Genomic DNA, 13,883 nt, shown 5'->3' with positions numbered 1-13,883 from the left:
TGCAGCTCCTTGAGAGATCCCTAGTGAGACCAGCAGAAGAACCATCCAGCTGAACTCAGTCAACCACTGAACTGTGAGAGTTAATAAAACGCTTGTGTTAAGCCCGCCATGATCAGGGTAGTTTGTTTTGCAGCCACAGATAACTGGAGCAAATATCTATTCATGTTGGTGTGTAACTGGAACTTGGTCATATTTACCGAGACAACCCGAGATAGAGGGGTGTTGATGGGCAGAGAGGAGGCAAATGCCCAATTAGACCAGCCCAAACCAGCCTGGAGCATAAGTTAAAATCCCAAAGAGTCACATGTGCTCTCTGGGCTGGTAGTGCCTCCATGGAGCCTGTTGGGTTCCAGCCACTCTGAGTGACATCCTATTTGAGGAATAACATGTCATTGAATCATAACAACTGACATTCATTGAGTGCTTATAATGTACCATGCCTTGTTTTAAGCATGTCACAGGTATTCACTCATTTGTTTCAATGATCCGAACAGCTAGGTTTTATTCTCAGCCCCATTTTACAGATGCACACAACTTGGCACAGAGAGGTGAAGAGTCACCTGCCTGAGGTCACAGAGCTAAGAATTTAAGTTTTGAACCTTTAGCAGTCTAGCTTCTGAGCCCAGGCTCTTAATCTCTGGGCTATCCTAACTCTTTTTCTTCCAAGTCTCAATAAGTCCAAAAGTGTCTTTATGTGTACATGGAGGTAGAGTGTGGTGTAGAGATGACCAAAGGATGGGACAAAAGGGAAACAGGCCCCCAAACTGGATTGGAGACGGAACACTGCTGGGGAGGGAGACAGAAGGGAGCGCTTGCCTGGCCTGGCTGTCAGAGGTTTCATCTGAGCAGCAGGGACAGTTAAGGGGTGATGAGGACAAAACAAATGTAGAAAGCTCTCCTTTTAGAGGGAGTGTTATCAAGATAGACACCAAGGGAATGTTATCTTGGTTCTGAGTTTGGGTACAAATGATGGCAAAGACTGTACTCAAAGACAGCACTTTTGCCCAGAGGTCCTGGACACTCAGGAAGCTAGACCTTATTGCCAGAGTGGTCCCGTGAGCAAAACCCCACCGGCAGGGCTGGTCCTGCTCATCAGTGGAGGATCTGGCTGGGTATCACTAGCGCTGCTGCAACCGTCAGTGTTGGAAATGGTCCCTGGTACAGCACAGTTACGTTACCTGAGAGGGAAGCCTGGGAGGTTGGGAGTTATAGGTAATGCCTAGCAGTAACACGCTGGTATAGATAAACTTAGAAGAAAAGCTGGTTTAAGAGCAGAGAGCAGGATGGTGAGGTAAAGAATAGGACAAATACAGTTTTTGTTTTGTTTTGTTTTGTTTTTAGAGACAAGGTCTCACTATGTTGCCCAGGCTGGTCTTGAACTCCTGGGCTCCAGTGATCCTCCTGCCTTGGCCTCCCAAAGTGCTGAGATTATAGGTGTGAGCCACTGTGCCTAGCCCAGAATAAAGCAAATATGATTTGATAGGGAAGAAGCTCTTCCAGAAAGAGGCGGCTCTTTGGAGAGGGCAAAGCCAAGTTGGAAAGATTGTCTGGGGTGGTGGCAGGGAGTCATGGGGGCACATGCACGTGATGGAGAGGCTGAGACTCTAAGAAGTGGATGAATGAGCAAGAGAGCTGTGTGCTAGGGTTTTCCAAGACCAGCCCTGCAGACAGTTCACTGTGAACCGTGGTAGGAGAAGCTGTCAGTGAGGACACTCAGGTCCTAACCCTGGCTCTGCCTGCAGCAAGCTGTGTGACCCTGGGGAAGTCACAACCTCTCTGAATCTGTGTTCTGGTTTGTAAAATGCCATTTTTCTCCTAAAGTCATTGTGAGCCTCAAATCAAATGTGAAATGTTGTGCAAATGCCAAGAATCACCATTGTCATAAGCTGCGAAGAGAGCCAGAGATAGAAAGAGCAGGGTTGCTGTCTGCACGGGTCCCTAGTGCTAGAACCAGAGACCGAGGCAGGCAGACAAAGATCTGGTGGCCATGGAGGGACATTGCCACATGTTCTCTCTTCCTCCACTCAGCCCAGCCCTACCCCACAAAAGAGGCAGGTGCTCAGTAAATATTTGTGGGCTCAAATACACCCCAGGGTCCTCATTTCTGCTTCTTCCAACTTGCACCTCCCCCAGGAACTCTTACGACCTGACCCACCACTCCAGGTCCCCTCCTTACCTCAGGACACAACCGCTGCTCTTGGCCTTCTGTTTTGAGAAAGTTTGTCATCACGAAGAAAGAGTTCCCCTGTGGAGAAGGAGAGGCTAAGAAAATGCAAGGCCTTTGAAAAGAGAACTACTTAATTATAATAATCCAGCTTGCTGGGCGAACCTCTCCACTTTTCTAAGCTTCTAGAAATCAGGATCTGTGGGCAACTTGGAATATGCCGAGGGGTTAATATCAAAGCTGGACGAGCAGCCCTGCTGAGCTGAGGGAGGGTGAAGGAGCATTTGAATGGGTTGAGGAGTCATTTATCAATGCAGTCTCAAAACAGCCTTTTCCTGTTTTTCTTTTTTTTTTTTTTTTACACAGTAAAATCTCACTAAATTGAAACTCAAGAGACCTGGGGAGGCGAGGGTAGGGGAGCAGGCTTCATCGGAATACTGTTCAGATTTTCCCAGACTTTAATGAAAGGGCACTAGGGCATCCCACCACCTGAGCAATCACAGGATTTTAATGACCCACTGTTAGAAACAAACAGATAGCAGCTTGGGCTTTATGGGTTTTTGCAAAGCATTTTAGCTCCCCAGGCCGCAAACATGCCCCTTTGTTCCTCCTGCCCCCTTATCTGTTTTTTGGCCTCCTCAACCCTACTTTAATTTCTCCTTTTTGGCAATTCTGCTTTCATTTTCCCTGCTTGCAAATTTAGAAGTCACACGCCTTCTCTCAGTGACCGATGCCTTTCTTCTTTTTGTCATTTACATCCTTTCTTTGTGGAAAAATGTACCCAAGAATGGTCTCCTGGAGTCATTTTTGTTGATGAAATGCTACACAATCTAAAAGGGCTGGTACTCTTTGGTAGAAAGTTCTCTGTCCTGAATCTAGGCAGACCTTGCTGGCTTGGTGGCTGTGCCTCTAAAAAGCTGTGTATAAATCAAGCATGAGTGAATCAAATCCTGTTTTCAATGCACCAGGACATGAGGCTATTTTGAGAAACCCTGTAGGACTTGATAAAGCAAAGAATCATCTCCTGGATCTCACCCAGTTTTGCAGTTTTTAGGTTTTCTCAGTTGGGATGTTCACAGAGCTTTTAAAATAGGACCAGCGTTTTTTCTGGAGTGAGGCTCCAGATCCTAGGGGAAAGGAGCAAGGCCCTGGCGATGGTGACCAGCAACGAGCCTGGGAGATGCTACGAGGTGCTTACCTGCAAAGGGAAGGTGTAGTCTGCGGTGTCAAAGACACTGTGCACCAACTTCTTCACTCCGTTCTCCACGATCTCCTCTTTCACCTCTGCTATCCCCTTCACCTTGGTGTGCACAGAACTGATGACAGGCTCTTTCCGCTGGTACAGCTTGTCACTCACCAGAGCAAAGCTAAATGGAAGACATGGGAAAGCATCAACGGGAGGCATAGCACAGCGGGTTGGGATGCAGGCGTTGGAGGATGCAGGCACTTCTGTTCCAATCCTAGCTCTGCTGCGTGACTTGCTTCCATGTGACTTGTTTTCCCTCTCTGGACAATGGGAAGAATAGTCATACCTGCCTCATGGATTGTGAGGATGAAATGAGGGATGTCTGCAGACTCCTTTGCCCAGTATCTGGCACATGGTGAGCACTTGCTACAGGAAAGCTACTGCCCCCAATCCTATTCTTTAATATTCCCTAACATGGACCCTCATAGATAGGAGAGCTTCTCAAGTCATAAAGTCCCGACCTGGTGGGTTCACCAGCTTTGTCTGGAGGCTCAGTAAGACATCAGCACCTTCCAGTCTAAGGCTGTATCTGGTGCATTTTCAGAAACACCCACCTGCTTTTTATCAATAACACTGAAAATGGCAGCTGCTCTCTCTCTTTTTTTTTTTTTGAGACAGAGTTTTGCTGTTGTTGCCCAGACTGGAGTGCAATGGTACAATCTCGGCTCACTGCAACTTCCACCTCCCAGGTTCAAGTGATTCTCCTGCCTCAGCCTCCCAAGTAGCTGGGATTACAGGCGTGAGCCACTACGCCCAGCCTCTCTTTTTTTTTATTCCAGAGAAAGGGCCTTGCTCTGTTGCCCATGCTGGAGGGCAGTGGCGTGATCGTAGCTCACTGCAACCTCCAACTCCCGAGCTCAAGTTGATCCTCCCACCTCAGCCTCCTGAGTAGCTGGAACTACAGGCATGTACCACCATGCTCAGCTAGTTTTTATTATTTTTTGTAGAGACGGGGGTCTCTTTATGTTGCCCAGGCTGGTCTCGAACCCTTGCCCTCAAGCGATCCTCCTGCCTGAGCCTCCCAACGTGTTGTGGTTACAGGTGTGGGCCACCACACCAGGCTGCAGGAGCTACTCTTTATTGAGCACTTCATATGTGCCAAGTGCTCTACACGCACCATCTCCTTTAATCCTCACAACAGTAGGAGATAGTTACCAGGATTACTGGCATGTGCCTCTGCACCCAGCCTAAAGGGTTTATTTTATTATGTTTTTTTGAGATGGAGTCTTGCTCTGTAGCCCAAGCTGGAGTGCAGTGGCGCCATCTCAGCTCACTGCAAACTCTGCCTGCTGGGCTCAAGTGTTTCTCCTGCCTCAGCCTCCCGAGTAGCTGGGATGACAGGCGCGTACCACCACACTTGGCTAATTTTTGTATTTTTAGTAGAGACAAGGTTTCGTCATGTTGGTCAGGCTGGTCTTGAATGCCCAACCTCAAGTGATCCACCCGCTTCAGCCTCCCAAAGTGCTGGGATTACAGGTGTAAGCCACCGCACCCAGCCCTAAAGGGTTTGTTTTAAATGCTTTGTTTACTCATTCAGACTTTATTTATTTAGTCCCTTCTCTCTGCCCAGCTGCTGAGTGATATTAGCAAGTCTAAGATGCTGGCTGCCCTCTATGAGCTGACCTTGGCAAGCTGAGACAGAGTGGGCCAAGGCTGAGTCCCAGCTATTCTCCACCTTGGCTGTGTAAATCACCCAGGGAGCTTTCAAAATTGCAGGTCCCCAGTCCCATCCCTGGAGACTATGATTCCACAGGTCGGGGGAGTTATCCAGACACCCACATATTTTTTAAAAGTTCCCAAGTGATTCTAATGCATAGCCAGGGCTGAGAACCACTAGTAGGCTCCTGAAAAGACAGCTCAGATTTGACAATAGCACGTACATTTGAAGAAGAGCATTCCCCACGGCCCAGCAATAAAACTCTTACATTTGTGCCCTAGAGAAACTCTTGTACATGTGCCGGAGGAGCTATGGACAAGAATGTTTCTGCAGCATTGCTTGTAAGAGGGAAAGCAGGAAATAACCTAAATGTACTCAAACAATGAATGGATAAATAAATTGTTGGATTCATACAATGAGATGCTTTGAGCCAGGCACAGTTGCTCACGCCTGTAATCCCAGAACTTTGGGAGGCCGAGGTGGATGGATCACCTGAGGTCAGGAGTTCGAGGCCATCCTGGCCAATATGGTGAAACCTCGCCTCTACTAAAAATAAAATTAACTGGGTATGGTGGTGTGAGCCTGTAATCCCACCTACTCGAGAGGCTGAGGCAGGAGAATCGCTTGAACCTGGAAGACAGATGTTCCAGTGAGCTGAGATCGCACCACTGCACTCCAGCCTGGGCAACAAGAGCGAAGCTCCATCTCAAAAAACAAAACAAAACAAAAAACAAAGAACAAAAATGAGCTGGGTGTAGTGGCACATGCCTGTAGTCCCAGGTACTCTGGAGGCCAAGGTGGGAGGATTGCTTGGGCCCAGGAGGTCAAGGCTATCGTAAGCTGTGATTGCACCCCTGTACTCCAGCCTGGGCAACAGAGTGAGACCCTGTCTCAAAAAAATAATAATAAAATAATTTTTTAAAATGAGATGCTTTGCAGCAGTGAAAATGAAATGACTAGGCCTGACATAGTGGCTCACGCCTGTAATCTCAGCATTTTGGGAGGCCAAGGCGGGTGGTTCACTTGAGGTTAGGAGTTCAGGACCAGCCTGACCAACATGGTGAAACCCTCTCTCTACTAAAAATACAAAAAATCAGCCAGGTGTGGTGGCATCCGCCTGTAATCCCAACTACTCAGGAGGGTGAGGCAGGAGAATCGTTTGAACCGGGGAAGTGGAGGTTGCAGGGGGCCAAGGTCACACTACTGCACTCCAGCGTGGGTGAGTAACATTGATGAACCTTGAAAACAATATAATTTATGGCTGGAGTTCAAGCGATTCTCCTGCCTCAGCCTCCCAGGTAGGTGGGTAGCTCGTGCCACCACACCCAGCTAAGTCAGAGACCAGTCACAAAAAGCCACATATTGTATGATTCCATTTATATGAAATATCCAGGATAGGTAAATCCACAGAGACAGAGAGTAGATTGGTCGTTGCAGGGGACAGAGTGGGGAGAAATGGGGAGTGACTCCTGAGGGCCATGGGGCGTCCTTTTGGGGTGACGAAAATGTTCTGGAGCTTATCTAGCTCCAGAGGTGGTGGTTGCACAGCCCGAAATGCCACTGAATTGTTCATGTTTACAGTGGTTAATTTTATGTTATGTGAATTTCACCCCAATAAAAAATTATATATTTTTACATATGTAGACATATATGTGCTGTAGAAATATTAAAACAAACAAGGGAATTAAAAATGTCAAATTCAGGATTTCTTTTAGGCTGGGCATGGTGGCTTATGCCTGTAATCCCAGCACTTTGGGAGGCCGAGGCAGGTGGATCATCTGAGGCCCTGGGTTCGAAACCAACCTGGCCAACATGGCAAAACTCCGTCTGTACCAAAAATACAAAAATTAGCCAGTTGTGGTGGTGTGTGCCTGTAGTCCCAGCTACTCTGGAGGCTGAGGCAGGAACCCGGGAGACGGAGGTTGCAGTGAGCCGAGATGGCACCACTGCACTCCAGCCTGGGTGATAGAGGGAGACTTTGTCTCAAAAAAAAAAAAAAAGGATTTCGTTTAGAGATGGAGTCTTGCTATGTTGCCCATGCTGGAACACAGTGGCTGTTTCACAGGTGCAATCAGCATACTACAGCCACAAACTCCTGGGCTCAAGTGATCCTCCCATCTCAGCCTCCCGAGTAGCTCAGGCTGCAGGTGCAGCCACTGTGCCTGGCTGCAGGATGTTTATAAAGCGAAAGGAAAGAGAATGGGATGAAGGATGAGTTTGCAGGGAGCAAAACTGGATTAGTAATGCTTTATTTCTTAAGTTGGATGGTGGTACGTGGGTGTTATATTATTCACAATACATTTTAGTATTTCTATAAATTTATTTATTACTTATTTGAGACGGAGTCTCACTCTGTTGCCAAGGCTGGAGTGCAATGGTGCGATCTCAGCTCACTGCAACCTCCGCCTCCCAGGTTCAAGTGATTTTCCTGCCTCAGCCTCCCAAGTAGCTGGGATTACAGGCACCCACCATCATGCCCAGCTAATTTTTGTATTTTTAGTAGAGACGGGGTTTCTCCATGTTGGTCAGGCTGATCTTGAACTCCTGACCTCAGGTGATCCACCTGCCTTGGTCTCCCAAAGTGTTGGGATTACAGGCATGAGCCACTGCACACGGCCAACATTTATTTAAAAAGAAGGATTTTCAAGAAAGATGTTGGGGTAAGATACCCAGATTTGAGACCCAATCAGCACACACGAGACATAGCTATTAAATAGAATTCCATAGACAAATATGATAACACTTGCTCATTAATACATTTCAGCCCAGCATCCCAACACATACGTGATGCGTGCAGTGCTTTCTCATGCTGAATATTGCAACGTTCTCCTGGAACAACACTGGGTCATGTGACCCACCATTTGGGAAGCTCAGTTCTGATCTCTCATGTTCATCCCACAATGTGCAACATATGATCGATCAGCCTTAATGGAATCAGGCCCTCTCCTAAACAGAAAACCTGTCTCCGTGTCATCATGAACATGTAAATTTTAAGAATTAAAACGCTTCAGAGCTGCGTCAAAGACAAAAAGGGAATGAAAGCGAGTTTGCACACTTCACCTGTCGGGGGGACCCTGTGATCATGAAAGTGAGTTTGTAGTGTCCTCCCTTTGGAAAGAAAGTGCTAATGACCATCCCAGAAATACTCTCCCGACCTTGCTGGTGACTAAGGCAAGCCATGTCACCCCTCCAGGTGGTTGGTTTAATCCCTGAATGAAGAGAGAACTCCCAGCCTCCGCAATCCTCATGACCTTTTTGCTCTAAGAGGCTATAATGTTATGCATTCTGTAGAAGACAAAGCCGCTGGTGCCTGGAGCTAATGGGAGTGTGAAGAACCTAGGGATTTCACTGGGCTGGGGAGGATGGGTAAGTTGTGGGGGTGTGGTGGTGTGCGCCTATAGTCGCAGCTACTTGTTAGACAGAGGTAGGAGGATCCCTTGAGCCCAGGAGTTCAAGACAAGCCTGGGCAACACGGTGAGACTCCAGTACCTAAAAAAGAAGAACAAAGCTGGAAACACTTTGGGAAGTAGAAGAGAGCTAATGGGAGAGAATCCAGGGCTACTGATATAGTCTGGCTGTGTCCCCATTCAAATTTCGTCTTGAATTGTAGCTCCCATAATTCCCATGTGTTGTGGGAGGGACCTAGTGGGAGATAATTGAATCATGGGGGCAGTTTCCCCCATACTGTTCTTGTGGTAGTGAGTAAGTCTCATGGGATCTGATGGTTTTATAAGAGGTTTCTTCTTTTGCTTGGTTGTCATTCACTTTTTGCCTGACACCATGTAAGACATGCCTTTCGCCCTCTGCCATGATTGTGAGGCCTCCCCAGCCATGTGGAACTGTGGGCCCATTAAACCTCTTTCCTTTATAAATTACCCGGTCTTGGGTATGTCTTTATTAGCAGCATGAGAACAGACTAATACAGCCATCAAGGGGCACTCACAGGCAAGTCTGGCTGAGGAGGAGCCCTGGAGTGGCAGAGAAATAAGGATGGAGGGTGAGGTTGGGCCCATGGAACCCTCAGGCTGCTTGCTCTGGACCCACCAGATGGAGACGAAGGTGCCCACCATAAAGTCATTCTTCAGAGTTTCAGTCCACATGCTCTGAATATGAGTGACTGTCACAGACTTACACTGGCATCGCAGGTGGGATGGGCCCCATGCCAGCATGGTTAGATTGTTCTGCAAGCTCTGCAGGGAGGACCTCCCTTTCAGCAAAGTTCCTCTCCATCTTACAGCCCCTGGGCTTCCAGAGCAAAGGTAACATCAAAGGGCTGAGCCCCCAAAGTGTATCCCTTGTATCTCTTAGCTCACGCCTAACCCAGGCCAACAAACATCTTTATGGACCCCTAAAGAATGGTAGCTGCAGGCACTGTGCCTTCAGTGCGGCACAGAGAAGCTTGGCGTGCAGCCTCTGCATCTTTTATTTAAAATTCCAAGAGGAGAATCTGATCAGGTCCATCGCTGGTCCACCCAGCCATGGTGGGGACTCAGCAAGGGGCAAGGACCCAAGAGATGCTCTGAGAAGAAAGTTGGGGAGAGCCAGCACCCCCAGGGCAAGTTAAATCCCGATTGTATTAGTTTCTGGTTGTTGCTCTAACAAATTACCACAAACTTAATGGCTTTCAACAACACTAATTTATTCTTTTGCAGTTTTGGGGGTCAGACTCCTAAAGTCAGTCTAACAGGGTAAAAATCAAGGGTTAAAAAGAAAAAATATAAATTAAGATCACAGCTGGGTGTGGTGGCCCACGCCTGTAATTCCAGCACTTTGGGAGGCTGAGGCAGGTGGATAATTTGAGATCAAGAGTTTGAGACCAGACTGGGCAACATGGCGAAACCCCATTTCTACTAAAAAGGCAAAAATTAGCTAGGTGCGGTGGTGGGTGCCTATAATTCCAGCTACTTGGGAGGCTGAGGTGGGAGAATCATTTGAACCTGGGAGGAGGAGGTTGCAGTGAGCCAAGATTATGCCATTGCACTCCAGCCTGGGTGACAGAGCGAGACTCCGTCTCAAAATAAATAAATAAATAAATAAATAAATAAATAAATAAATAAAAAAGATCCCAGCCCAAGTCATTCCCATAGGCAATGGGAGTGTCTTCTAGATATCTCTTTATATCCACACCTAGACACACAAATAGATATATTGATATTACAAATGTGGCTGCAAGCTGTTTTGTAACTTGTTATTTTTATTCAATAATATGTTATTAATTCTTTCTATGACAGTAAAGATATATCTGTGATAAAGATAGATCTATGATACACAGTCATTTTCAGTGGCTAAAGAGTATGCTAGTGTTTAGATTGAACATATGAAATGGCCCATTTTGGCTGGGCATAGTGGCTCACGCATGTAATCCCAGAACTCTGGGAGGCCGAGGCAGGCAGATCACTTGAGGCCATGAGTTCAAGACGAGCCTGGCCAACATGGTGGAAATTCCATCTCTACTAAAAATACAAAAATTAGCTGGGCGTGGTGGTGCACACCTGTAATCCCAGCTACTTGGGAGGCTGAGGCAGGGGAATTGCTTGAACCTGGAAGGCAGAGGTTGCAGTGAGCCAAGATCGTGCCACTGCCCTTTAACCTGGTGACAGACTGAGACTGTCTCAAAACAAACAAACAAACAAAAAAACAAAACTGCCCATTTTGCATTTTGTAGGCCATAGCTATAGAATATAGGCAGTTCCATATGGTTCAAGCTAAAAGGTACACTGTGATAATTTATCAACCAGCCTCCAGGATGGATATTTACTGGAACCTTTGTTCAATTTTCCCAATTATAAACATTTTTTGGTAACCCTAATATAGTCCTTACCATGTGCCAACCACTCTTCTAAGTCCATTTTGCTAACATATATTAACTCTCCCCCGCCAAAACAAAAACAAAAAACCAACTCTATAAGGAAGGTACTAGTATTACCCCCACCTAATAGCTGAATAAACGGTGGCATGAATGAAGTGAGAAGCTTGTCCAAGGTCACATGGTAAATGGCAGCACCAGCTCCAAACACAGCCATGCGGCTTCACAACCTCAGCTCTCTTAAATGCAACAGTAAATGGAATTCTTTTTCCAATTTCCCTTTCAAATGTTCATTGCTGGTGTAAAAAAAAACCCACACAATTAGCTTTTGTGTGTTGATCTTGTTCCTTGCAACTTGACTGAATTGGTTTATTTGCTCTATCTAACAGTTTTCTTGTGAATTCTTTGGGATTCTCCCTATATGGGATTGTGCCACCTGTGACTAAAGATAGTTTTACTTCATCCTTTACCATCTGGATGCCTTTTATTGGTTTTTCTTGCCTAATTGCTCTGGCTAGAACTTCCAGTACAATGTTGAACAGCAGTGGTGAAAGTGGGCATCCTTGTCCTGTTCCTGATCTCAGGGAGATGCACTCAAGCTGTGCTCCTAACCACTGTGCTCACTGTCTGTCCACCCCGCATTCAGGTTGCCAGGAATCCCTGCACAAGCTTCTTATCACACCTAAGACATTAAGTCCATAGGACAACTTCTGGGTCAAAGGGTGTGCACATTTTATATCTGAGTTCATTTTCCCAAATCACAAAAACTTGAACCATTTCATGCTTCTATCAGCAAAGCAAGAGTGTGCACACTGCCTCTTCAGGGGGGCTTGGCCCGGCTCAGTGGCTCACGCCTGTAATCCCAGCACTTTGGGAAGCTGAGACAGGCAGATCACTGGAGGTCAGGAGCTCAAGACCAGCCTGGCCAACATGGTGAAACCCTGTCTCTACTAAAAATACAAAAATTAACCAGGCATAGCGATGTGTGCCTGTAATCCCAGCATTCGGGAGGCTGAGGCAGGAGAATCACTTGAACCCAGGAGGCAGAGGTTGTGGTGAGTGGAGATCACGCCACAGCACTCCAGCCTGGGTGACAGAGGAAGACTGCGTCTCAAAAAAAAAAAAAAAAAAAAGAAAGAAAGAAAGAAAGGGTGAGTCATCACATCCACTTCCACATCTCAATTCACTAACTCCTCTACCCACTCCAGTCTGGCTCCCACCCCCATCCCTTCTCTAAAGCCTTTCTTGCCAAGTAAACAACAACTTCATTGTCACTAAATCCAATAGATACACCAAGGACCTGACCTTCCTGGAACTCTCAGCAGCAGTTGACACTGACTGTGACCATTCCCCACTTCCCTCGCCTCCTTCCCTTAGCTTGCAGGAATCCACTTGTGCCTGACTTTCATTGGATCGCCATGGCTACTCCTCAGAATCTTTTGGGGACTTCTGCGCTCCCACCCTTTAAAGGTTAGCACTCCTCGGGGGCGTGTTCTAGGCCCTTTGGTTTCTTATCTACATCTTCTCTTGCCGGTCGGTTGCAGCTTCTTCCAGGGTCTGGTTGCCGTCTATATGCTGGTGATATAGAAACCTACATCTCAGCTCCAGATTCATATATCCAACCATCCATTCAACATCTCCATTTGTACACTCCATAGACACCTCAAACTCAATGCCTTCAGTCCTGACCTCATCTTCCACCCCGAATTGACTGTTTCTCCTGCATTTCCTATCCCAGCAAGTTATTCCAGTACCCATCAGTTGCCCAAGCCAGAAGCATGGTGCACTCCTTGACTCATCCCCTCCCTCTTGTCCACTCACCCGTTCAGTTGCCAAATCCTGCTGTTTCACTTCCTAATATGCTCAAATTCATCTACTTCTCTCCTCTGCCTCTATCACCTCCTCAGTCCAGGTCACCATCAACTCTCAGATCTGGACATCCCAATAGTCTCCTAAATGCCCTCCCTTCCTCCAATCTCACCCTGTCCCGTCCACTCTCTACACCGCAATACTTTAGTGAGAGCATAGACTTTGGAGTGAGGTTCAATCTCAGCTCTATTGCTTACTGACTACACGACCTTGGGTAAGTGACTTAATCTTTCTGAGTCATTGTTTCTTCTTTTGTAATAAGAGGATATTAGGGCTGGGTGCAGTGGCTCATGCCTGTAATCCCAGAACTCTGGGAGGCCAAGGCGGGTGGCTCATTTGAGGTCAGGTGTTCAAGACCAGCTTGGCCAACATGGTGAGACCCCATCTCTACTAAAAGTACAAAAATTAGCCAGGTGTGTTGGTGCACGTCTGTAATCCCAGCTACTCAGGAGGCTGAGGTAGGAGAATCGCTTGAATCCGGAAGGTAGAGGTCGAAGTGAGGCGAGATCGTACCACTGCACTCCAGCCTGGGTGACAGAGCGAGACTCTGACTCCCCCACAAAACAAGAGGATATTAGTATTCTACTGGGCAGGGTTTCTAGTTCTAAACAACAGAACTCACTCTGCTGAGTTGAAGAAGAAAGATTGTCCAGAAAAGACAAATCTGCAGAGGCAGAGAATAGATTCATGGTTCCTGGGTTGAGCAACCACCAGAAGGAAGTGGGACTGGGGAGTGACTGTTAATGGGTGTGAGGGCTCTTACTGGGCTGATGAAATGTTCTGAAACTGGATTGTGATGATGGTTGCACAACTTGGTAAATTTACTAAAAGTCATTGAAATGTATATTTAAAACCAGTGATTTTATGATATGTAAGTTATACCTCAAAAAAGTTGTAAAAAGAGACTTTCTTTTTTTTGAGACGGAGTCTCATTCTGCCACCAGGCTGGAGTGCAGTGGCATGACCTCGGCTCACTGCAACCTCTGCCTCCTGAGTTCAAGCGATTCTCCTGCCTCAGCCTCCCGAGTAGCTGGGATTATATAGGTGCCTGCCACCATGCCCAGCTAATTTTCGTATTTTTAGTAGAGACGGGGTTTCACCCTGTTGGTCAGGCTGGTCCCCAACTCCTGACCTCAGGTGA

General features: G+C 46.9%; 1 protein-coding gene across 1 annotated transcript in view; it reads right to left on the bottom strand.

The window, feature by feature from the left end:
* The window catches only part of P2RX7 (purinergic receptor P2X 7), a 55,971-nt gene that overhangs the window by 29,969 nt on the left and 12,119 nt on the right, over positions 1-13,883 (bottom strand). Inside the window, exons 2-3 of the mRNA XM_024257337.3 lie at positions 3,363-3,531; positions 2,177-2,245 (exon numbers count right to left, since the gene is read on the bottom strand). Of these exons, the coding sequence (XP_024113105.1) occupies positions 2,177-2,245; positions 3,363-3,531 (238 nt within the window). The remainder of the gene's footprint in view (positions 1-2,176; positions 2,246-3,362; positions 3,532-13,883) is intronic.

The sequence above is a fragment of the Pongo abelii genome, chromosome 10, assembly GCF_028885655.2.
Source record: "Pongo abelii isolate AG06213 chromosome 10, NHGRI_mPonAbe1-v2.0_pri, whole genome shotgun sequence".
Taxonomy (NCBI): Eukaryota; Metazoa; Chordata; class Mammalia; order Primates; family Hominidae; genus Pongo; species Pongo abelii.
This window is presented reverse-complemented; position numbering and strand designations above follow the sequence as displayed.